At 45.8% G+C, this 27,042-nt stretch overlaps 1 protein-coding gene across 1 annotated transcript in view; it reads right to left on the reverse strand.

Annotated features, from left to right (window-relative positions):
* Positions 1–227: 227 nt before the first annotated feature.
* The window catches only part of LOC139406809 (low-density lipoprotein receptor-related protein 8-like), a 250,373-nt gene continuing 223,558 nt past the window's right edge, over positions 228–27,042 (reverse strand). The window contains exons 12-19 of the mRNA XM_071149860.1: positions 25,856–26,083; positions 22,327–22,445; positions 20,876–21,015; positions 17,974–18,115; positions 14,978–15,130; positions 14,091–14,489; positions 2,553–2,621; positions 228–1,004 (exon numbers count right to left, since the gene is read on the reverse strand). Coding sequence (XP_071005961.1) covers positions 703–1,004; positions 2,553–2,621; positions 14,091–14,489; positions 14,978–15,130; positions 17,974–18,115; positions 20,876–21,015; positions 22,327–22,445; positions 25,856–26,083 — 1,552 coding nt within the window. The 3' untranslated portion in view covers positions 228–702. The remainder of the gene's footprint in view (positions 1,005–2,552; positions 2,622–14,090; positions 14,490–14,977; positions 15,131–17,973; positions 18,116–20,875; positions 21,016–22,326; positions 22,446–25,855; positions 26,084–27,042) is intronic.

Genomic DNA, 27,042 nt, shown 5'->3' on the forward strand with positions numbered 1-27,042 from the left:
AACCCATCCCACCTCTTTGTCTTTGTCTGCTCTGGTCCATGTTCATGTTTACCAGCTCGTCTGTATCTAAGATACCTTACAAATACATTGCTAGAAAAACAAAACACTTATTTACATAGAGAAATACATATAAAACCGGAATAATCTGGAATAAATTAATATGATTAAAGATTGTCCCATCGTCTAAGGTGCAATTTCTGTCCTGGTTTTTGTTCCCCTCGTGCCTAATTTACACTCCAAAGGAACAAAACCAGGGAATGGATTCTCCCTTCACTAAGTCTGAATCTCAAATGGCACCCTATTCCCTATATAGGCCCATAGGGCTCTGATCAAATGCAGTGCACTATATAGGGAATGGGGTGTCACTTGGGATACAGCCTAAGTCTTCCGAGGTGAGAAGATAAAGCTCAAAACACCGAGCGCTGTGCTTCCCTAACGCACAACGATAGCACACTAACACACACTGTCAAGTGGTGAATGGAGGGAGTGATAATGTGGTGGTAGACTGGTGATGAAGGGCTCAACGTCAATGTGAGTGTTTTTGACCAAGGGTGGGTTTGGAATGATTTTGTGACTTAAGTGTCTGTGTATGTGTGTGTGAGGATGTAAGCCTCTCCCTTTCTTCCACAGACCTAAGGAGACTTTCGCCGACCCACACACCCAAAACCCTCTATCTGCTTCCAAGTCCCACCCACTCTCAACTCATTTGCCAGCAGGGTGCACGGGTGCCCCAGAGTACCAATGGGAGTTGCTGTCTGTGATCCCGCCCCCCAGGGGCAGGGCTATGAATGGCTGGTGGGCGCTGCCACTCACAGCGGGGTAGACGTGACCGATGGACTCTCCCGTACGGCCGATGTGAATCTCGTCATCGTCGTCCTCCGTGGTCTTGCGGTAGACAGGGTTGTCGAAGTTCATACTCTTGGTGTTCTTCCGGCGCCAGTTACGCCAGACCAGGAAGCCGGCGGTGCAGAGCAGGCCGATGACCACTGTGGCAAGGATAGGAACTGCGTGTGTGACACACACACACACAGCGACACACACATGGCGGGCACGTTAACACAGCCAGGGGAGGCAGAGCGGAGCTTTTGCATACCCACATATGGTACATGTGCTCTTACACACACAGCAATCAATCTATGCACACACAGTCTCTCGAAAACACACCTGTTCAAATACGAAACAAATACACCCTTGAACAGACACATGAACGTGCATTCACACCCAAACCCAACCACAAACACACTTAGCAAGGAGCATTGCACGTGCACAATCCCACATGGCTATTCTACACACATATGACCACACACATAGCATTCCATTTAATCCATGGCTGGGTATAGTGTTATTCCAGGAACAGGGAATAGGGGGTGTAGTGGTTGGAATGGGAATAGGGAAAAAGACTAAGCCATGTCTGGCTGCTGTTCCCAGTCCTAATTTCCTTATCAGGCGGAGGAGCATGGCATTATTCCCATGGAAGGCCCAGTCTAATTGGTCTATTGTTGGGGGTGGGGGGCACTAGAGACTCTTCCATGATTGAGCATGAATTCTAAGAAACCCCTTTGTTCTCATGTAAACATTCCTATTGTCTCCCAATAGCTCAGCTCTGAAGCTCTCCAGAAACATGGAGGGAGAATTAATCGTTTCATTTACCATTGAGAGATATGAGAGGGGGAACGAAGTGAGGGAAGGAAGGAGAGGGTGAGAGACACAGTCGGATGTCTTTAACGGGCCGGGGTTTGGGATATCTCATTTTGAAGAGTCAATTATAGACATAATGTATGCTAGAGCAAGGTCATTTATACACTAAGCTGATCACCAGTCATTTCAGACATAATAGAGGTTCATCCTGGAGTATCCGTACTGGCCATCTTAAGCCAAAGGGCTATATATTGTAGTATGTGATAACATGGGCAATATGTACATCTGACTTAAGAGGGGTTAAGCCCTGATGCCCTATGGTCTTCAGGCACGGTGTTATTTGGATGAGCTCTACGTTTCCACATGGGCTCAATGAAGGATAGATAGATCGCTTTGTATTTCATAACCTCCAGTAAATATCATGTCAACACACACATACAAACACTCACACGTGGCCATGATTTACTCACACATACGTTCACACCACACTCACGTCTCTCCTCTTTCTAAATGTCTAATTGAACTGTACTCTATATAAGTATATGAATATGTATATATGAATAGTGTCTAAATAGTATTTTCAGGTATTTTTTGCCTCTTGATGCCTTGACAATATATTGCTTTGAATTGTAATTGTATTGTAATAATATCTTGTGTTGTTCTTGTCCATAACAGTTCTGTACTCTGTCATGTATTTTATGTTTTCTGGGGACTCCAGGAAGAGTATATCTGCTGCATGTGCAACAGCTAAACGGGCTCCTGATAAAATAAAATAAACACGCTCACACACATACACACCCATTCTTCAGCCAGGCAAAGTCATTTGTAGGGGTGACCAAGGCAGACGCGGAGACGGACGGACGAAGCAGGGAGAAGCAGACAAACATCACATGGTACAGTAGACTTGTACTCACCTACAGGGATCACTATACCCAGGATCGCCACTGTTATGTTGTTACCCAGAAGGTAGTGTTCATTCCCAGCTGAGAGAGAGCGAGAGCGCGAGAGAGAGAGAGAGAGAGAGAGAGAGAGAGAGAGAGAGGGAGAGAGAGAGAGAGAGAGAGAGAGAGAGAGAGAGAGAGAGAGAGAGAGAGAGAGAGAGAGAGAGAGAGAGGGAGAGAGAGAAGAATGATAAAAGGGAACATAAAGAGAAGAACAATGTTTAGAAGAACAAGTGATAAGCACAGTAAAACACCTCTCCTTCCTCCTTCTATCCTCTCTAGATAGATAGAGTCAACTCCTGCCAGCCTGCACAGCGCAATATCAACCCAGAGCACATCGGACTTCTTTTTCTCTACCACATCTCCGGATTCCTGCCGCAAGCTCTGAACCTTTACTCCGGATCATCGCAGCTAGCTAGCTGCTATCCGAGTGGCTACTCCTGGCTAACGTCTCTGTCCCGAAGCAAGCACCAGTTAGCCTGGAGCTAGCCTGGAGCTAGGCCCATCTCCCGGCTAGCCGAAGAGATACATCAAGCAATTCCTGGGCTTCAATTACCTCTTTTGTCAATTGGCCTGGACCCTTTGTCTGCCGACACGGAGCCCCGCCGATCCATCACGACTGGTCTGCCGACGTTTCAACAGGCTCTCCCGTTGCGACATCCCCCGAGGCCCATCTGCTAGCCTGCTAGCCCAAGCCTGCTAGCTGTCTGAAACGCAGTGCCTTCAGCTCGCCTAGCTACTCAATGGACCCTAATATCACTCGGCTACACATGCCTCTCCCTAATGTCAATATGCCTTGTCTATTGCTGGTAAGTCATTTTTGTCTTATTTCACTGTAGAGCCTCCAGCCCTACTTAATATGCCTTTTTGTTCCACCCCCCACACATGCGGCGACCGCACCTGGCTTAAATGGTGCTCTAGAGACAAAACCTCTCTCATCGCCTAGGCTTACCTCAACTGTACTCACATCCTACCATACTGTATATTATGCCTTGAATCTATTATTCTGCGCCCAGAAACCTGCTCCTTTTACTTTCTGTTCCGAACGCACTAGAAGACCAGAACTTTTAGCCTTTAGCCGTACTCTAATCCTACTCCTCCTTTGTTCCTCTGGTGATGTAGAGGTTAACCCAGACCCTGCAGCCCCCAGCATCACTCCCATTCCCCGGGTGCTCTTATTTGTTGACTTCTGTAACCGTAAAAGCATTGGTTTCATGCATGTTAACATTAGAAGCCTCCTCCCTAAGTTTGTTATTTTCACTGCTTTAGCACACTCCGCCAAACCGGATGTCCTAGCCGTGTCTGAATCCTGGCTTAGGAAGGCCACCAAAATTCTTGAAATTCCATCCTTAACTATAACATTTCCTGACAAGATAGAACTGCCAAAGGGGGCGGAGCTGCAATCTACTGCAGAGTTCTGTCATACTATCCAGGTCTGTGCTCAAACAATTCCAGCTTCGGCCTGGCCCGGGTATCCTAGAAGGATATAGAGGATGCCTGGTTGCTCTTCAAAAATGCTTTCCTCTCCATCTTAAATAAGTATGCCCCATTCAAAAAATGTGGCGTTTTGCATTAGCATCGAATAGCCCCCGTGATATGCAACTTTTCAGGGAAGTCAGGAACCAATATACTAAGTCAGTTAGGAAAGCTAAGGCTAGCTTTTTCAAACAGAAATTTCCTGTAGCATTAATTCTAAAAAGTTTTGGGACACTGTAAAGTCCATGGAGAATAAGAGCACCTCCTCCCAGCTGCCCACTGCACTGAGGATAAGAAACGCTGTCACCACCGATAAATCTACAATAATCGAAAATTTCAATAAGCATTTATTATTTATCAATAACACGTCTGGCCATGCTTTCCACCTGGCTACCCCTAGCAGGGCCAACATCTCAGCACCCCCTGCAGCAACTTTGCCCCCCCCCCCCGCTTCTCATTCATCCATATCCAGACAGCTGATGTTCTGAAAGAGCTGCAAAATCTGGAACCCTACAAATCAGCTGGGCTAGACAATCTGGACCCGCTCTTCCTAAAATTATCAGCAGAAATTGTTGCAACCCCTATTACTACCCTCTCTTTTGTATCGTCTGAGATCCCCAAAGATTGGAAATCTGCCGTGGTCATCCATCCCCCTTTTCAAAGTGGGAGACAGTCTAGACCCAAACTGTTATAGACCTATATCCATCCTGCCCTTCCTTTCTAAAATATTTGAAAGTTCGAAGTTAATAAACAGATCACCGACCATTTCGAATCCCGCCGTACCTTCTCCGCTATGCAATCTGTTTTCCGAGCTGGTCATGGGTGCACCTCAGCCACGTTCAAGGTCCTAAACGATATCATAACCACCATTGATAAAAGACAGTACTGTGCAGCCGTCTTCATCGACCTGGCCAAGGCTTTTGACTCTTGTCAATCACCGCATTCTTATCGGCAGGCTTTGGCTTCTCAAATGACTGCCTCGCCTGGTTCACCAACGACTTCTCAAATAGAGGTCAGTGTGTCAAATCGGAGGGCCTGTTGTCCGGACCTCTGGCAGTCTCTATGGGGGTGCCACAAGGTTCAATTCTCAGGCCGACTCTTTTCTCTGTATATATCAATGATGTCGCTCTTGCTGCTGGTGATTCTCTGATCCACCTCTACGCAGACGACACCATTCTGTATACATCTGCACCTTCTTTGGCCACTGTGCTAACAAACCTCCAAATGAGCTTCAATGCCATACAACACCCCTACTGTGGCCTCCAACTGCTTTTAAATGCTAGTAAAACTAGCACCCTCACCCTCCCGCCCGACTAGCATCACTACTCTGGACGGTTCTGACCTGGAATATGTGGACAACTATAAATACCTGGGTGTCTGGTTAGACTGTAAACTCTCCTTCCAGACTCACATTAACCTGTTGAGTGTAGGGGGCAGTATTTTGATGTTTGGATAAAAAACGTACCCAAATGAAACCGCCTATTTCTCAGGCCCAAAATCTAGAATATGCATATAATTGTCAGATTAGGATAGAAACCACTCTAAAGTTTCCAAAACTGTCAAAATATTGTCTGTGAGTATAACAGAACTGACCAAACAGGAAGTGCCAAAGAGAAACAAATCTCTCTGTTCCATTGCATGCCTTCCCTCCATTTAAAAGGGATATCAACCAGATTCCTTTCCCTATGGCTTCCACATGGTGTGAACAGTCTTTAGACATAGTTTCAGGCTTTTATTCTGAAAAATGAGCGAGAATGATCACATCGCGTCAGTGGATGGCTGGGTGCCAGCAGAGTTTTGCATGCGCAACAGCTTGGAGCAGACATTTTTTCTCTCTCTCCTATTGAAAAAGCTATGGTCCGATTGAAATATTATCGATTATTTATTGTAAAAACAACCTGAGGATTGATTATAAAAAACGTTTGACATGTTTCTACAAACTTTACGGATACTATTTGGAATTTTCGTCTGCCCGTCATGACCTGCACGAGAATCTGGATTTCTGAACAAAACGAGCCAACCAAATGGAGGTTTTTGGATATAAAAATAATATTTATCGAACAAAAGGAACATTTATTGTGTAACTGGGAGTCTCGTGAGTGCAAACATCCGAATATCATCAAAGGTAAGCAAATCATTTGATTGCTTTTCTGACTTTCGTGACCAATCTACTTTGCTGCTAGCTGTTTGTAATGTTTTGTCTGCTGAGAGAGATGTCCTAACATAAACGCTTGGATAGCTTTTTTGAAATCTGACACGCCAGGTGGATTAACAACAAGCTACGCTGTGTTTTGCTATATTGCACTTGTGATTTCATGAAAATGAAATATTTTTTTTGTAATTTCATTTGAATTTGGCGCTCTGCAATTCAGCGGATGTTGACGAAAATGATCCCGCTAACGGGATGGGTGCGCCAAGAAGTTAAGCATCTCCAATCCAAAATTAAATCTGGAATTGGCTTCCTATTTGGCAACAAAGCCTCCTTCCCTCATGCCGCCAAACATTCCTTCGTAAAACTGACTATTCTACCAATCCTTGACTTCGGCGATGTCATTTACAAAATAACCCCCAACACTCTACTCAGCAAACTGGATGTAGTCTATCACATTGCCATCCGTTTTATCACCAAAGCCCCATATACTACCCAACACTGTGACCTGTACGCTCTCGTTGGCTGGCCCTCACTACATATCCTTCGCCAAACCCACTGGCTCCAGGTCATCTATAAGTCTTTGCTAGGTAAAGCCCTGCCTTATCTCAGCTCACTGGTCACCATAGCAACACCTGCCCATAGCACGCACTCCAGCAGGTATATTGCACTGGTCATCCCCAAAGCCAACACTTCCTTTGGCCACCGTTCCTTCCAGTTCTCTGCTGCCAATGATTGGAACTAATTGCAAAGCTGGAGTCTTATATCTCCCTCTATAACTTTAAGCATCAGCTGTCAGAGCAGCTTACCGATCACTCAACCTGCACACAGCCAATCTGTAAATAGCACACCCAACTACCTCATCCCCATATTATTACTGACCCTCTTGCTCTTTTGCACCCCAGCAACTCTACTTGCACATCATCATCTGTACATCTATAACTCCAGTATTAATGCTAAATTGTATTTATTTTCGCCTCTATGGCCTATTTATTGTCTACCTCCCTACTCTTCTGCATTTATACACACTGTACATAGATTTTTCAATTTTTCTTTTCTTTTGTGTTATTGACTGTACGTTTGTTTATGTGTAACTCTGTGTTGTTGTTTTTGTCACACTGCTTTGCTTTATCTTGGCCAGGTCGCAGTTGTAAATGAGAACTTGTTCTCAACTGGCCTACCTGGTTAAATAAAGGTCAAATAAAAAATTAATTAATAAAATAGAGGCAGTGCCCTCCCTTCTTCCCTACACCTCTCATGTTTTGTCTAATGGTCCCTTGTCCCACCATCTCATCTCCCCCTCTCCCCCATCTCTCCCCTTCACCTCTAACCCAGGTTTGTGTGGATCTCAGGCCTTCTCGAGGAAATAAATCCAGCCTCATCTCCCCATTAGGGCTGTTGGGCCATTAGCAACACTCTAATTATCCAGCTATAATGGAGCCTAGCCTGGGAGATTAACAGGGCAGATCATAACGACTACAGCCGCATAATGATAGCCTCCACACAATCAGATAGTGAATGAATCTATCACACACAAACACACACACACACACACACACACACACACACACACACACACACACACACACACACGCGTGAGTGAGTCTAATACTCTAAACTGGAGGTATTGTACAGTAGTTTCTGACTAAGCGAAAGTGGAGGAAATGTCACGTGGTTCCCAAAGCATGAGTGACGTCCAATAGGCTCTAAGACTCCAAAAGGGGATTAATCAAATCATATTAAAATGTGTTATGAAAGAACTGGCCCTGAGGCTCTGGAGGGTGGGAACTGTGGAATGAGGGGACTGAAGTTGCTGAAAAGAGTGAATTTCATTATGGAGTATTATTATCGGGGAGGGATTTTACAGTAGTGCACAGAACATACAAGTGATCCATTTTGACTGTCTCTGAACTTTGACCTGCAGGGTTACTCTCTCTCTCTCTCTCTCTCTCTCTCTCTCTCTCTCTGTGTCTGTGTCTGTGGGTGTGCGTGGGAGCTGTACTAGTGTTTTGTTGCTACCCCACTATCCACTGTTTCGCTTTCATCTTTTAGTTGCAGCGCCTGCGCCTTTTCCGCTCTGCCGCAAACAGCGTAATGCAACGCACGTGTAACAGCTGATGTCGGCAAAACCCTCCGATGTGCATTGTGCACCAACTCGGAATAACACACGCGACCTGTGGGTTGGGGAAATCGGGAAAACAGCTCGTCGTGTCCCATTTTCCCCCGTCCATCTCCGCCCCCCTCCCTACGACTGTTTGCGGTGCAGTAGTAGGAGCATGTTTCCTTCTTAGAACATTGGAACATGATTTTGCTTCTGAAGTCTGGTTTGTTAGGGGACCACAGAGAGACTGCTTACTGGAACATCCCCTCCTAAATCTTCCTAAACCTCTGTCTCCCATTCCCTCTTCTTCCTCTATACATCATTTTCTGTCAGCTCACTAAACTCTCCTCTTAACTCCCATCTGTTCTCTCCGCCCTCTACTCTCTAACTCTTCCTCTCACCCTTAGGCTCTCTCTCTCTCCATCACTTTAAACTATACCTTTCTCATCCCTTCTTTCCCCCTCCTCTCTGTACCACATTGCCAAATCCCAACCATCTCCTTACTCTCTCCCTCTTCTCTATTCAACTCTCTGCCCCCCAGCCTCTCTCCCTCTATCTCACTATACCGTGTCTGTAGAGTGATCAGCAATAGTTCAACCTATATAGTCCAGACTCCAGAGCAGGCTCACCACATTCATAGTTTAGCCTAGCGTGGTTCTGCTGCTTACTTTTTATGAATACAAACCCAGCGACTCTCGCTGTGCTCCTCCTCATAAATAACTACTACACACACTAATCAATATGAACACTTCCCAGAGACTGTCGTAACAAACTCTGGCCTGACGGTGGCGCTCTATCATCTGGGTTATATGGGAAAGTATACACATATACATACACAGTTGAAGTCGGAAGTTTACATACACTTAGGTTGGAGTCATTAAAACTCGTTTTTCAACCACTCCACAAATTTCTTGTTAACAAACTACAGTTTTGGCAAGTCAGTTAGGACATCTACTTTGTGCATGTAACAAGTCATTTTTCCAATATTTGTTTACAGACAGATTATTTCACTTATAATTCACTGTATCACAATTCCTGTGCGTCAGAAGTTTACATACACTAAGTTGACTGCCTTTAAACAGCTTGGAAAATTCCAGAAAATTATGTCATGGCTTTAGAAGCTTCTGATAGGCTAATTGACATAATTTGAGTCAATTGGAGGTGTACCTGTGGATGTATTTCAAGGCCTACCTCAAACTCAGTGCCTCTTTGCTTGACATCATGGAAAAATCAAAAGACATCAGCCAAGACCTCAGAAAAATAATTGTAGACCTCCACAAGTCTGGTTCATCTTTGGGAGCAATTTCCAAACACCTGAAGTTACCATGAACATCTGTACAAACAATAGTACGCAAGTATAAACACCATGGGACCACGCAGCCGTCACACCGCTCAGGAAGGAGACACGTTCTGTCTCCTAGAGATAAACGTACTTTGGTGCGAAAAGTGCAAATCAATCCCAGAACAACATCAAAGGACCTTGTGAAGATGCTGGAGGAAACAGATACAAAAGTATCTATATCCACAGTAAAACAAGTCGATATTGACACAACCTGAAAGGCCCCTCAGCAAAGAAGAAGCCACTGCTCCAAATCCGCCATAAAAAAGACAGACTACAGTTTGCAACTGCACATGGAGACAAAGATCCTACTCTTTGGAGAAATGTCCTCAGGTCTGATGAAACAAAACTAGAACTGTTTGGTCATAATGAGGAAAACTGTTTGGAGGAAAAAGGGGGAGGCTTGCAAGCCAAAGAACACCATCCCAACCGTGAAGTACGGGGGTGGCAGCATCATGTTGCGGGGGTGCTTTGCTGCAGGAGGGACTGGTGCACATCACAAAATAGATGGCAGCATGAGGAGGAAAATTATGTGGATATATTGAAGCAACATCTCAAGACATCAGTCAGGAAGTTAAAGCTTGGCTATTCTTTAAAAGTGCCTTCCTCACCATCTTAAAATAAGCATGCCCCCCTCAAAAAATGTAGAACTAGGAATAGATATAGTCCTTGGTTCACGCCAGACCTGTCTGCCCTTGACCAGCACAAAAACATCCTGTGGCGTTCTGTATTAGCATCAAATAGCTCCCGTGATATGCAACTTTTCAGGGAAGTTAGGAACAAATATACACAGGCAGTTAGAAAAGCTAAGGCAAGCTTTTTCAAATAGAAATTTGCATCCTGTAGTACTAACTCAAAAAAGTTCTGGAACACTGTAAAGTCCATGGAGAATAAGAGCACCTCCTCCCAGCTGCCCACTGCTCTGAGGCTAGGAAACACTGTCACCACCGATAAATCCACTATAATTGAGAATTTCAATAAGCATTTCCCTACGGCTGGCCAGCATGGCTACCCCTACCCCGGTCAACTGCCCGGCATCCTCCACAGCAACCCGTCAAAGCCCCCACCATTTCTCCTTTACCAAAATCCAGATAGCCGATGTTCTGAAAGAGCTGCAAAATCTGGACCCCTACAAATCAGCCGGGCTAGACAATCTGGACCCTTTCTTTCTAAAATTATCTGCCGAAATTGTTGTAACCCCTATTACTAGCCTGTTCAACCTCTCTTTCGTATCGTCTGAGATTCCCAAAGATTGGAAAGCTGCCGCGGTCATCCCCCTCTTCAAAGGGGGTGACACTCTAGACCCAAACTGCTACAGACCTATATCTATCCTACCCTGTCTTTCTAAGGTCTTCGAAAGCCAAGTTAACAAACAGATTACTGACCATTTTGAATCCCACCATACCTTCTCCGCTATGCAATCTGGTTTCAGAGCTGGTGATGGGTGCACCTCAGCCAGGTTCTAAATGACATCATAACCGCCATCGATAAGAGACATTACTGTGCAGCCGTATTCATCGACCTGGCCAAGGCTTTCGACTCTGTCAATCACAACATTATTATTGGCAGACTCGACAGCCTTGGTTTCTAAAATGATTTCCTCACCTGGTTTACCAACTACTTCTCTGATAGAGTTCAGTGTGTCAAATCGGAGGGCCTGTTGTCTGGACCTCTGACAGTCTCTATGGGTGTGCCACAGGGTTCAATTCTCGGGCCGACTCTCTTTTCTGTATACATCAATGATGTTGCTCTTGCTGCTGGTGATTCTCTGATCCACCTCTACGCAGACGACACCATTCTGTATACTTCTGGCCCCTCCTTGGACACTGTGTTAACTAACCTCCAGACGAGCTTCAATGCCATACAACTCTCCTTCCGTGGCCTCCAAACGCAAGTAAAACTAAATGCATGCTTTTCAATCGATCGCTGCCCGCACCTGCTCGTCCGTCCAGCATCACTACTCTGGACGGCTCTGACTTAGAATACGTGGACAACTACAAATACCTGGGTGTCTGGTTAGACTGTAAACTCTCCTTCCAGACTCACATTAAGCATCTCCAATCCAAAATTAAATCTAGAATCGGCTTCCTATATCGCAAAAAAGCATCCTTCACTCATGCTGCCAAACATACCCTCGTAAAACTGACCATCCTACCGATCCTCGACTTCGGTGATGTCATCTATAAAATAGCCTCCAACACTCTACTCAACAAACTGGATGCAGTCTATCACAGTGCCATCCGTTTTGTCACCAAAGCCCCATACACTACCCACCATTATGACCTGTACGCTCTCGTTGGTTGGCCCTCGCTTCATACTCGTCGCCAAACCCACTGGCTACAGGTTATCGAGGTAAAGCCCCGCCTTATCTCAGCTCACTGGTCACCATAGCAGCACCCACTCGTAGCACGCGCTCCAGCAGGTATATTTCACTGGTCACCCCCAAAGCCAATTCCTCCTTTGGTCGTCTTTCCTTCCAGTTCTCTGCTGCCCATGACTGGAACAAATTGCAACAATCTCTGAAGCTGAAGACTCACATCTCCCTCACTAGCTTTAAGCACCAGCTGTCAGAGCAGTTTACAGATCGCTGCACCTGTACTTAGCCTATCCGTAAACAGCCCATCTATCTACCTACCTCATCCCCATACTAGTATTTATTTATTTTGCTCCTTTGCACCCCAGTATCTCTACCTGCACATTCATCTTCTGTCGATCTAAAATTCCAGTGTTTAATTGCTATATTGTAATTACTTAGCCACCATGGCCTATTTATTTCCGTAACTTACCTCATTTGCACTCACTGTATATAGACTTTTTGTTTTCTTTTGTTCTACTGTATTATTGACTGTATGTTTTGTTTATTCCATGTTTAACTCTGTGTTGTTGTATGTGTCAAATTGCTTCGCTTTATCTTGGCCAGGTCGCAATTGCAAATGAGAACTTGTTCTCAACTAGCCTACCTGGTTAAATAAAGGTGAAATAAAATAAATAAATAAATAAAATAGGTCGCAAATGGGTCTTCCAAATGGACAATGACCCAAAGCATACTTACAAAGTTGTGGCAAAATGGCTTAAGGACAAAAAAGTCAAGGTATTGGAGTGGCCATCACAAAGCCCCGACCTCAATCCTATAGACATTTTGTGGGCAGAACTGAAAAAGCCTGTGCGAGCAAGCAGGCCTACAACCTGACTCAGTTACACCAGCTCTGTCAAGAGGAATGGGCCAGAATTCACTCAACTTATTGTGAGAAGCTTGTGGAAGGCTACCCAAAACATTTGTCAACAAGTTGAACAATTTAAAGGCAATAATACCAAATACTAATTGAGTGTATGTAAACTTCTGAACCACTGAGAATGTGATGAAAGAAATAAAAGCTGAAATAAATCATTCTCTCTAATATTATTCTGACATTTCACATTCTTAAAATAAAAGTGGTGATCCTAACTGACCTAAGACAGGGCATTTTTATTCAGATTAAAGGTCAGGAATGGTGAAAAACTGAGTTTAAATGCATTTGGCTGAGGTGTACGTAAACGTCCGACTTCAACTGTATGTACGGGTGAGTCATCCAGTGTGTTTTGCTGAGTGTCTTCATCTAGTGCAAGCTGAAAGAGCCCGATGAGAGTGGTGTAAGTTGAATCATTGATTTTCTATTTGTCTGTTCAGCACACAGTTTTAACCAAGCTCACCGCGGATGTGTTTCCCGTTGTTACAACTATAATCACGGACTTTGTTGTCTTAAAAAAGATTGCATAGGAAACACATTTTAAGCAATTTAAGTCATTTTCATTGTCATTTCATCGTTGTTTTCCATATGCAGTATGTTGCTCTCAAGCTGTCGTTGCCAATAAAGCTTGATTGAAAGGAGGACGACAAAAGGAAAAGGGAATGAGTCCTGGAGAGAGGGAGAGAGAGACAGGCAGAGCGAGAGAAAGAAAGAAAAAGAAAGGGATCCCAGGTTTGCAGGACTCAAGATGACAGATGAGGGAAGGGGACAATGGGAAGGGACAATGGGAAGGGACAACGGGTCTGCAAGCGTAAGTTAGCGCTGGCTTTCTGCATGAGCACTTCGTGACAACTGCTGGTGTAAAAAAAGGGCTTGAAAAATCAATGTGATTGATTGATTGACAGGTAAACCACACCCCTCTGATGAGGAGAGGAGAGGCAGGGTGGACAGACGTGATGCACTGAGTGATTCTCTCATACACTGTAGAGAGTGGCCTAGTCTGTCATTACACACTCAAACTGTCTGTAACAGGTAAAGAGAAGAGAGGTGGAGAACAGAGGGAAGAGCGCTCGGGAGGAATATTTAGTGGGAGAGTAGCCGCTCCGTCGTTGTGACAAGAGTACGTAGTTGTTGATACACATCTGTATCTGTTCATACATGTATACACAAGCCCGCACGGAAACACACACACACACACACACTTCTGAAAGCCACTTACAGCGGTGGGAGAGGTTAGCGTTCTCTCTCTGAATGTTGTTCGGGGGTAGAGGGGGGCTGTGTGTGGAGGTGGAGCGGGGACCAGGGGTGGAGGTTGCAGGCAACGTGGTGGTGGATGAGGAGGTGGAGGGGGGTGTCCTCCATGAAGCTGTGGTCCTGGGGGGAGGAGGAGGGGGGGACGTTGTAGAAGCTGTGGTCGACCGCGTGGTGCTGGGCTGATGTGTGGTTTTGGCCGTATGTGGTCGCGCAGTTGTGGAGGTGGTTGTAGGAGCAGCTGTGGTTGTACTGGTTGGAGTCGTGGTTGTAGAAGTAGCTGTGGTTGTAGTAGTGCTTGTAGTCGGAGCTGGGGTGGAAGTAGTGGTGGTTGTGGTAGGAGCTGCTGTGGTTGTCTTGGGTTTGACTGCAGGGGGGAAGAGCACATTAAACAGAGACCCGAGAGTTATCAGGCTGGCAGCTCGGCTGATAGCACAGACAAGCGTTTCACCGTAAACAGACACAGACAGCTGTACAGTTTACATGAACAGACACCAACAAAAATGGGTCTGAACTACTCAAAACTGCCTTCTCTGCACTTACAACTCAGAAAATGCTTGTCGAGTACACATTATAGGGAATACACCATTTTGTATTTATTTAGTTTCTCTCTGGTACAGAGAGAGTATCTGCAGTACAGTTATGCTGCCCAGTGGCCTGTGTGTGTGTGTGTATTCTCTCTCTCTCTCTCTCTCTCTCGACGTAGAGAGTCTTCAGAGAAGGGGACAGGAAAATAAACAGTGTTCCCAGAGGAGGACAGTTTGATTGGCAGATGGAATCTTCGTCTGTTTGGCATGCGGGAGAGCTGTAAAGTGGGGGAGGAAAAAGTTGTGCGACAGGGTTTAAACAGTTTACCTGTGACACAGCGCCTCATGTCGGGCCCTAGCTCCATGTCATCGGGGCAGGCGCAGGTGTACTTGGGGGAGTGGTCTGTGATCTGTGGGGCTTTGAGACACAGGTACTGGCAGCCCCCGTTAGGTAGACTGCCCATGTTACAGCTGTCTGGAGCTAGGGAGAAGAAACACCCGAGACATGTTTATTATTGTGAAGTGGGTAACAGGTGCGGCTCTCTCGCCCGCATTATACAACAATGACTTCAAATAGAATCCCAAGTTCAAGAACACCGGGAGGTGGCAGCACGGCAAAACGTTTTTTAGAATATTATAAAGCGACGTTACAAAACAACCCCCTTCGCATCCTATAAGGCTGCACACACACCTCACTAGGTCTAAAACTGAGCATCTTTGACATTCTTTGAACTGGGCTTCCAGGGACTGGAGAAAGAGCTTTCGTGTTCCCTATATTATACAACTCTGAAGAGGAGATGGGAGAGGATGACAATAATAAGCGATGGGACGTGTGCTGTTATACAGGAGGACGCTGCAAACCCTGCAGAGAACTCGCAATACTTTGCTCTCACAGAAACTCAACTAGCTTCCAAAGTTCAGTTTCACACAAAAAAAGAAAAGCTGAGGGGGAAATATACTGAACTAAAAAAATGAAACGCAACATGCAACAATTCCAACAATTTTATTGGGTTACAGTTCATATAAGGAAATTGGTCGGGCCAATCCGAATGAGTTTTCCCCCACAAAAGGGTGTTATTACAGACAGTAACACTCCTCAGTTTCATCAGCTGTCTCAGGTAGCTGGTCTCAGACGATCCCGCAGGTGAAGAAGCCCGGATGTGGAGGTCCAGAGCTGACGTGTTTACACGTGGTCTGCGGTTGAGAGGGCGGTTGGCAGCTTATGGTAGAGAAATTAACATGAAATTACCAGTTCTGGTGGACATTCCTGCAGTCTTCATGCCAATTGCACACTCCCTCAAAACTTCTGTTGCATTTTGTTGTGTGACAAAACTGCACCTTTTAGAGTGGCCTTTGATTGTGCCCCAGCACAAGGTGCACCTGTGTAATGATCATGCTGTTTAATCCGATTCTTGATACGCCACACCTGTCAGGTGGATGCATTATCTTTTCCAAATGTATATCCTAACAGGGATATAAACAAAATTGTGCATTTGAATATTTGAGAGAAATAAGATTTCTGTGCGTATGGAACATTTCTGGGATCTTTTATTTCAGTTCATGAAACATGGGACCAACACTTTACATGTTGCATTTATATTTTTGTTCAGCATAAAAAGTATTTTCTGAAATGTGTACATTTAAAAATGCCTGAGAAATTAACGTGATCTTTTCACAGGATATGAAAATATAACCATTTAAAATGAAGTGTAGGTGTATTGAATGATCTTTCATTTTGGGTTATGAAAAGAGTGCAAGAGAGAGAGTGCGAGAGAGAGAGAGAGAGAGAGAGAGAGAGAGAGAGAGAGAGAGAGAGAGAGAGAGAGACAGAGTGCGAGAGAGAGAGAGAGAGAGAGAGGCAGAGTGCGAGAGAGAGAGAGAGAGAGAGAGCGAGTGAGAGAGAGACAGAGTGCGAGAGAGAGAGAGAGAGAGAGAGAGAGAGAGAGAGAGAGGAGTCAAAGCAAGACAGAGAATAGGGTAGCGAAATCTTCCTGAAACCAATTCTGCAGAGGTGGCACTATGATAAATATTTCACCTTGGAGATACTGTACATGAGGAACTAAAGCTGAGTCTCAAATTGCACCCTGTTCCCCATGTCGTGCACTACTTTTGACCAATATGTAGGGAACGGGGTGCCATTTGGGACGCCGGCTAACTCTGCAGCAGGCAGCACAGCAGTAGTTCATTCATATATTTCCTCATTTTAGACCCAGTTGTTTTGTTTTCAGCTTCAGGACCTGGTATGCTTCATTCTTTGACTTATATTTTATTAGTAGAGCTCTTTATTTAATAACGAGAGACTTTAATTAGCTCCACTCTACTGGCACTGAGACACGACTGGCATGCACTGAATGAGAAGGGGAAAACAAAGGCTCAAAACACAACGCTCACACACTTGTGCACGCACACACACACACACACACACACACACACACACACACACGGGCGTGCACCGCACATGCTTGCACGCACGCGCTCACACACACACCACGAAAGGAGGCATACACATTTCCCAGTGTAACACACAAGCAGACAGACATATGCAGTTGAAGTTCGGAAGTCTACATGCACTTAGGTCGGAGTCATTTAAAACTCGTTTCTCAACCCCTCCACAAGTTTCTTGTTAACACACTGTAGTTTTGGCAAGTCGGTTAGGACATCTACTTTTGACACTTGACCCATTTTAACACAGACAGTTTTGCTCCAGTGCTCTATCCCCCCAAAATACTACAACGTTAATACTGTAACTCCTACTGCAGGTTGTCTGTGTGTCTGTATGTGAGTGTATACACTGAGTATACCACACATTAGGACCACCTTCCTAATATTGAGTTGCACAACTCCCCTTTTGCCCTCAGAATAGCCTCAATTCGTTGGGGCGTGGACTCTACAAGATGTCGAAAAGCGTTCCACAGGGATACCTGCCCAAGTTGACTCCAACGCTTCCCACAATCGTGTCAAATTAGCTGGTGTCCTGTGGGTGGTGGATTATTCTCGACACACACTGTTGAAACTGTTGAGCGTGAAAAACACTGCAGCGTTGCAGTTCTTGACACATACCGGCGCGCCTGGCACCTGCTACCGTACCCCGTTCAAAAGGAACCTACATTTTGTGTCTTGCCCATTCAGCCTCCGAATGGCGCACGTCCACAATCCACGTCTCAATTGTCTCAAGGCTTACAAATCCGTCTTTATCGAAGTGAATTTTACAAAGTGACATCAATAAAAGGATCATAGCTTTCACCTGGGCCAGTCTGCGTCATGGAAAGAGTGGGTGTTCCTAATGTTCTGTACGCTCAGTGGACGTACGCGTCTGTCACTCACCTCTGGGTTGCCGTAGTTCGTGGAACACCACTACGTCCAGGGGGTTGTTGAGGTGTTCGGCTAGCGTAGCCACGTCGCGGCCTGTTAGCCTGTTAGCACTGTAGATCGCCTCATCCTCCAGGTCTGTCCAGTACACACGGTCCTGGAAGACAGGGGAGAGTTGGGATAGATAGACTCAGTCCTCAACATACCATAAGCAGTTTTTCTTCTGAGGTACACGGGGCAGAGGGACGGGAGGCTGTGCAATCGCTGGGAGTCAAGGAAAGGCTCAAGTCATATCTGCCTGCAGATAAGGGGGTCCCATTGTTGCCACAGACACTAAGTATGACCAGGACGTTCTAAGGCAACTCAATGACCATTTTCATGATCCAATATCATTCCAAAATCTACATTAAAAAGTAAGTGGCCTATCACACTACGTGGAGCTCCCATACGCTGATGAACAGTAATTGACTTCCATCAGTACATGTAATGACTTTTCCCCATACATACATCGAGTGGGGCTATACTCCGAAGCAGTCCAAATGGACCCAGACCAGATCCAGGATTCTATTTACAACTTTTAATTACTTTCGGTCCTTTTCTCTCTCTCTCCCTCCCTTCCTCTCTTCCTCAGCCCACCTCCTCTCTCTCTCTCTCTCTCTCTCTCTCTGACTCTCTCTCTCCTTCTCATCTAATGCCTCCTTATCAGCCTCTCCAGTGATACCATAGCAGCAGGAGCGGAGGATGAGGTGATGGTTCCACGGTTGCTACGGCAACCCCGGATTCATCTGCAACCACGAGCGCACATGAAACGAGAGAGAGAGAGACAGAAGAGGAGAGAGAGTTTGTGAGAGAGTGAGAAAGAGAGAGAGAGAGCGAGAGAAACAGAGGGAGAGGGATAAGAGGTAGAGAGAGAGAGAGAGAGAGAGAGAGAGAGAGAGAGAGAGAGAGAGAGAGAGAGAGAGAGAGAGAGAGAGATCGACATTGAGAGATGTGGAGTAAAGGGGCTAACTTACTCTGGCATGTGCTCAGGCTTAGTCCCTCGGTCTCAATTACGGTGAGGTGCAGAAATAGGTTTGTTTACAAAGCCTTGTGTTTCTAAAGGTCAGCTGGCAGCAGGAGGTCTGGTGCAGGTGGTTCCTGGGTGCATTATCTAACCTCCCTGGATTATCAATGGAGGATTATTTTATCCTCCATCTCTCCTTGTTTTTCTTTCTCTCCTTCTCCGTCCCTCTCTCTCTCTCTCTCTCTCTCTCGCTTTCGCTCTCCCTCTCTCTCAGGGATGATTCAATTCAGATAACCTTTTTAAAACATGAAAGGAGTGCCCAAATGATATAGGACAAATATCCTCAGGATGATAAACCCTCCTCCCCTCTTCTTCTCTCCCTCTTTTTGTTTTAAAACTTCACAGGGCAAAGATGCTGCATTGCAGCCACGTACAGGTACGACTCTGGGCTTAACAGTGAGATCAAGGTGACTCTCATGTCTGAAGGCTTTATCCCCAAGCCACTACCTGCCATGAGACAACCACCTCCCAGGCCTTTAACATTGATCTAAGATCAGTCATCTCCCAGACCTTAACACTACCGGCCCTGACACTACTACACTTAACACTGGTTCTGGATCAGCTCAGTTCTACTCGCACCTTTCCTCGCATTACGTCATATTATTCCTTATGGGAAAGGTCCCGACAAGCTGTACGGAAGGGCCGTACATCTACTGGGCAGGGTGTCAGCTACTGTAGATGAAAGTTCAGTAAAAGCCTGGAGAGTTCTTTCAGGTAAGCTGTCTAGAACTGGAGTACACTCACTCACCCACAATGGCAGATTAGAAAGGGCATTGCGCTCATCTGTCAGTCCCTCGCATTCTCTCCATCCCACCGCTGCACAAACCTGTCAGTCCCTCACTCTACTCTGATTGTCAGTCTGTCTGCTCTGCCCTCGCAGTCCGTCGCAGCCCATCTACCCAGTCAGCTCCCATCTCAGTCCCTCTCACCCCATCCTATCCAGCTCAGACAACAGTAAAACAAAGGTGGGGAGGAAAAACACCCGGCCACAGGCCTCCGGGAGGAGAGTCGAGGTGGTGTGGAGAGTCCTTCCCTGTCGGCGGACTAGGCTGTGATGTATGACCCCTCTACCCCTCCATCCTCTAGGGCCCTGCAGTACTGAGGACCAGAGGCTTGAACCGCTGGAACTGTAGAGGCTTTTTCATTTGTTTTTTTCTCTTCTTCCTGGGTGCTGGTTACTGCAGAACACAACGCTGGAGGATATGAATCTAGAGTGGTCTGTGTATTCTAACCGCTGCTGCCACAAAGAGACTGGGATAGTGGTCTCTCTAACACACACACGCACGCGCGCACACACACATACACACCCACACGCACGCACACATACACACACACACACACGTAGGATCCCGAATCACACGCACATGCGCACGCACACACACACACACACACACGTAGGATCCCGAATCGCACGCTCGCACGCACGCACGCACGCACACACACACACACACACACACACACACACACACACACACACAAACACTCTGGTCATGATCGATTTCCCTCTGAAAGAAGAGTGTCCCCCTCTGTGTGCACCCTCCACCAGTACCACACTATCAGTGATCTACTGGTAGCCCTTAGAGCAGCCAGCCCTCTGTAATCTCATCCACTCCCCCCGACTCTCCAATCTCCATTATTACTCCTTATTGCCACCGTTTAGCTCTTATTGGCCATCTCCCTCCTCACTACCTGTTCATTATCACCTCCATCGATCCTGTACGCCACTCATCTGGCATGCCCGGCTCATACAGTAGCAGGGATCTTCCTGTGACGACGACACAGCAGCTGTTGAAAGAGACTACCGATAGTATATCACAGTACCCCCCCGCGCCCCCCCACCGCTCCCCTCCCTACCTCGAAGACAGTGAGTGCGAAGGGGTGCCCCAGGTGGTTCTGGGAGCTCAGCAGCACTTTGCGGTTGTCACCGTTTAGGTCAATGCTGGAGAGCAGGTGCAGCTTAGAGTCCACCCAGTAGAGACGCCTGTTAGATAGGTCTGAGAGAGGGTTGGGGGGGGGTAGACGGAGAGCGAGAACGGGGGAGAGAGAGGGAGTGAGAGAGGGTGGGGGAGAGGGGGAGGAAGACATGGGGGGGAGAGAGAGAGGGGGTTAGTGAGAGGGGTAGGAAGACAGGGAGGGAGAGAGAGAGAGAGGGGTTAGGGAGAGGGGGAGGAAGACAGGGAGGGAGAAAGAGAGAGAGAGAAAAAAGAGAACGAGTGGGAGGTCAGGTTAATGTACTGTACAACACTCCTTCGGAAGTTAACGAGAAAAGGTCTAGACGGAGAGCTTGATGGAGTTCTGGTCCAATAGAATATCAATCATCTTTGACAGCAAGGCCCTCCAGTTAGTGAAGGCCCTCCAACAGTGATAGTGATCAGAAGGTTGCTGGTTCAATCCCCAGGTGGGGAATACTGCCAAAATGCCCCTGAGCTTGGCACTTACCTTTACCTGACCGAATGCTAATATCAATCTATTACAACTGGTTGTGTGTAGGTGTGTAGTAGGCAAGTTGCTATGGAATCAAATAAGCAGGTCAGCAAAGTAAATGTGTATGCAAAAACACAGCTGTAGGGGAGTGAATCAGGTAACAGTGGTGCTCAATTAATTCACAACCTCACCTATCTCCACTCACACAATAAACCATTCTTATCTACTCTGTCTGCCTGCTGGCTGTGAAATAGATTACAAAAGGAAAATAATCCCCTTTTTTCCCCTTCAAAGAAACCAAATTAGCCAGCCAGAGCTATTCTCTCTTTTACTCTCGCTCCTCTAACCCTCAACATAATTTGTTTTCATACAGATGTAGCCCAGGCTAGCGACACCTCAATTCCACCCCTCTCTCTCTCTCTCCCTGCTCTCTGCTCTGTCATTTTACGTCTCATCCTTAGTGGTGAGCAGGGAGAGGAGAGGAGTAAAATTGGCACAGGCCCGCTGAGGGATGGAAGGGAGGATGATTGGGGTATTGATGGCAAAGCTTTGGACACTTCTTTCACAGCCTGTTGAATGAACAAACTACACACTGATTGATGACAGAGACACGCTGACTGAGTGACTCACAACTAAGTGTCAAATGAGAGAGAGATAGAGAGAGGGGGGGGGGGCTTCTTTTGTGAACACTTCCTTATTCATCACGATTCTTCATCTTATATCAACTTTTGCTCTTCATCTTTCTTCTATTATCGCTACTCACCTCCCCCTCTCTCTCTCTCTCTCTCTCTCTCTCTCCTCGTCTTCACTTCCCTCCCATTTTTCTCTGTATCAGTTCTCCTCATGTAGCCCTCCCTCCCTCCCTGCGGTGCCAGTCTTACCCAGAGTGATGCCGTTGGGCCATTCAATCCTCTCTGACACTAGTACCTGGCGGTCCACTCCGTTCATGCCAGCCTTCTCTATCTTAGCCTGGTTCCCCCAGTCAGACCAGTACATAAACCTATGGGAGGAGAGAGACAGGGGTTAAAGAGCACGACGACAGTGACAAGAATCTCTGATTTGCAGAGAGGGGAAAGCGAGAGACACTTCACATCCCACCTCTATCCCTGAGACAAAGTCAAACTGGGCGCATATTACCCAGGCGGCATATATATTTTGATATGGTTTGTATAACAACTAAAGTGGCCCAATAACTTCAAACGTAGCTTATAGGCCTAGGACCCCTGGAACACGGTTGGAGAGCATATAGCCTAGAGGCTAGTGAAACGTGTTCTTATAAGCCCAAACACTGTGAAATTCGTGAGTGAAAACAGTTCTGACGGGCCACCATTTAAAACAGGATCCCAGCTTTCTCATGCTGCTATATTTATTGCTTAGTTCTTAAAATTAGCCACATTAATCCGCTGTACAACCGGTGGAGCCGACCTGGCAAAGGCAGCGAGTGAGTTCCAAGTTTGGCGAAGCTAATTTCCACCATAAAAATGCACCTTTATAATAAAGCACTCCATGCATCATCGCATTTGCAGACTTAACAGTGCCTTTGGAAAGTATTCAGGCCCTTTGACCTTTTCCACATTTTGATACGCTACAGCCTTACTCTAAAATGGATTAAATAAACATTGCTCCTCATCAATCTACACACAATACCCCATAATGACAAAGTGAAAACAGGTTTTTAGAAATACCTTATTTACATAAGTATTCAGACCCTTTGCTATGACACTCGAAGTTGAGCTCAGGTGCATCCTGTTTCCATTGACCATCCTTGAGATGTTTCTACAACTTGATTAGAGTTCATCTGTGGTCAATTAAATTGATTGGACATGATTTGGAAAAGCACACACCTGTCTATATAAGGTCCCACAGTTGACAGTGCATGTCAGAGCAAAATCCAAGGATTGAAGTTGAAGGAATTGTTCGTAGAGCTACGAGACAGGATTGTGTCGAGGCACAGATCTGGGGAAGGGTACCAAAACATTTCTGCAGTATTCAAGGTTCCCAAGAACACAATGGCCTCCATAATTCTTAAATGATAGAGCTGGCCTCCCGGCCAAACTGAGCAATCAGGGAAGAAGGGCCTGGAAGGGTCACTCTGACAGAGCTCCAGAGTTCCTCTGTGGAGATGGGAGAACCTTCCAGAAGGACAAGCATCTCTGCAGCACTCCACCAATCAGGCCTTTATGGTTGAGTGGCCAGACGGAATCAACTCCTCATGACAGCCCGGAATTTGGCAAAAGGCACCTAAAGACTCTCAGACCATTAGAAGCAAGATTTTCTGGTCTGATTAAACCAAGATTGAACTCTTTGGCCTGAATGCCTGGAGGAAAGATGTGGGGATGTTTTCAGTGGTAGGGACTGGGAGACTTGTCAGGATCGAGGGAAAGATGGACAGAGCAAAGTACAGTGATATTCTCTGGAAAGACCTGAAAATAGCTGTGCAGCAACGCTCCTCATTCAACCTGACAGAGCTTGAGAGGATATGAAGAGAAGAATAGGAGAAACTCCCCAAATATAGGTGTACCAAGCTTGTAGCGTCATACCCAAGAAGACTCAAGGCTGTAATCGCTGCCAAAGGTGCTTCAACAAAGTGCTGAGTAAAGAGTCTGAATACTTATGTAAATGTAAATTTTTTTCTATACATTTGCAAAAAAAATCTAAAAACCCCTTTTAACTTTGTCAACCTCTCCCTGAACGTGATCAAGACAAATGAGATGATTATGGACTACATGAAAAAGAGGACCAAGCATGCCACCATTCTCATCGACAGGGCTGCAGTGGAGCAGGTTGAGAGCTTCAAGTTCCTTGGTGTCCACATCACCAACAAACTAACATGGTCCAAGCACACCATGACAGTCATGAAGAGTGCACAACAAAACCTATTCCCCCTCAGGAGACTGAAAAGATTTGGCATGGGTCCCCAGATCCTCAAAAGGTTATACAGCTGCACCATCGAGAGCATCCTGACTGGTTGCATCACTGTCTGGTACGGCAACTGCTCGGCTTCCGACCACAAGGACCTACAGAGGTTAGTGCGAACGGCCCAGTACATCACTGGGGCCAAGCTTCCTGCCATCCAGGACCTCTATACCAGGCGGTGTCAGAGGAAGGCCCTAAATATTGTCAAAGAATCCAGCCACCCTAGTCATAGACTGTTCTCTCTGTTACCACACGGCAAGCGGTACCGGAGCACCAAGTCTAGGTCCAAGAGGCTTCTAAACAGCTTCTACCCCCAAGCCATAAAACTCCTGAACATCTAGTCAAATGGCTACCCAGACTATTTGCATTGCCTAATATTTACATATAGCCCAACATTTGCATCACAACTAAAGTTGCATAAATAATTCTAAACTAAGAGCTCAACATAAAATAGCTGCATGTGCGCACTCCCTCTGGAAATCGTTTGGGGAAAAAATTCTTTCTATTTTATTCAGCTGTGTTCAATTGTATTCTTCTTACTATAAAATAATACAAAATAATGCCACAGGTATTATAAGCCAAAGCCAGCAAGATCAGGGCCTAACATAAGGACAACTCAGAAAATGTTCTTCTGTTCTTTCTGGAATAGGCTGCATTTTCTTCATATCATGTTTCTTTAGACCTGCCTAAAATAAATAATGGATTTATTGTGATGGTGTAGGCTATATTACATGGATTTATTAGACTTTTTAAAATGTAGATGATCCAAAAGTCGGCATCAGTGGCTTTTAGGCGATGTGTCGAAGCCATGAGATGTTTAACGTGTTGACGTTAATTAACGGTAAATTACCCTGAGACAGGCAGTTATTTGCATGACAATCACTGGCTGATAAAGTTTTATGACCTCTACAGCCTTAGGGACAGTTAGCAAACATTCCCTTTTCTCTCTGTAGTAGGGAACCAAACCTGGATTGGGCTCATTTGCATGTGTTACATGCTTGTCTAGCTCAGTAATGTTGTGGAAAGAAGGCCTAAGGGAATAGAGTCGTCAGGCGGAGCCAGGGAGATCGGAGATGAGAGGAGCTTAAGTGGTGAGAGAGCTGTGACGCTGCAGACTGAGGTGTTAGCTTGCAGCTACTGATGCCTACAGCTACATCTGACAGAAAGTGAGGGAGGGAAATGGAGGGGAGGGGAACGGGAGGAAGGCAGGAAGGGAGAGAGGGAGGGAGGTCACAAACAAGGCGATATGCTGAGAGGAAAGAGCAGATGTTCCAGTGCTCTGACAAGATGAGCAACACATAATGAAAGAAATATAAAGCCTCATGGACACTCAACCTGTCTTACTTTCTCACCCAATCGGTCTCTCTCACAACTTTGTTTTTCTCCCCGCCTCCCTCATTCCCTCCATCACCCACCTACTCCCAACAATAAATCCAACTCTACCCCACCTTACTTCTCACCCAAGCCCCCTCCCCTCTCCTTCCAACCTCTTACCCTTGTCGGGGGTCCACAGCGATAGCACGCGGTTCACTCAGCTCCGTGGCGATCAGGATCCTCCTCTTCTTGCCGTCTCCAGTGGCGACAGAGATGGTCTTGTCTCCGGAGTCAGTCCAGTAGATGTTCTTGTGAACCCAGTCTACTGCCAAGCCCTCTGGAGAGGTTAGAGCTGTCTCGATCAGAGTCACCTGCTCCGACAAATCACTGGCCTTGTTGATGTATGCACTGGGGAAGATGTATGCACAGAGAAGAAGAGGTTTTCATGACGTTACTATAACACATACTTATAAAGACACATGGATAGTATATTAAGACATTTAGAAAGAGGGAGAGAACACACACAATTAACTTCTGACCCTTCCAGGTGTCAGGGTCAATATCAAACCACTCTGTAATACAAAAACAATGTATCTTATACATTACATTGAACAAAACCAAAAGTCTGATACAAGAGCTTAACTGGGTAAAAAAGCTAAGGTATCCATCTGATAGGCTGTTGTCAACATGGCAGTTACGCCCCTGATAGGCTGTTGACACCATAATGAGCGGACTCGTCTGGCCAGCAATAACTCTGATAGGCTGTTGTCACCATGAGGAGGGACTCTCCTGGCCAGTAATTCCTCTAATAGGCTGTTGTCACTAGGCTTGGGTGGTATACAATATACCATTATACACATAAGGCTTTTTCAATACCGTCAAAACTATCTGAATATGTGTAGCTACTTTTGAAAATATTACCTGCAGTCAACTTGTGCAATAAGTTGGGAGATATAGCAGACTGTGTTCTTCATTTCAACTGTCACGTTATTTAAAATTATGAAGTTTATCCTAAATTTGTGCACATTCATTGTTTCATAACTTCATTCGGTGAATTGTTTGCATTTGATTGTTAGTGTATATCTATTCCCCACTACATATACCACCAGTAGTACATTTGCCGTTAATTCCTATAATTTCTACTCCGTGATGTTTGTTACTTTGGTTACGGTAATTATTTGAATGCATTCAACATTATTATTCCAGTCTTCCAGTTTTCATTGTCTGAGTGGACAAATTGTTTGCAGAGTATGTTCAAATCAAATCAAATGTTATTGGTCACATACACATGGTTAGCAGATGTTAATGCGAGTGTAACGAAATGCTTGTGCTTCTACTTCCAACAGTGCAGTAATATCTAACGAGTA

Source organism: Oncorhynchus clarkii, chromosome 4 (genome assembly GCF_045791955.1).
Source record: "Oncorhynchus clarkii lewisi isolate Uvic-CL-2024 chromosome 4, UVic_Ocla_1.0, whole genome shotgun sequence".
Lineage (NCBI taxonomy): Eukaryota > Metazoa > Chordata > Actinopteri > Salmoniformes > Salmonidae > Oncorhynchus > Oncorhynchus clarkii.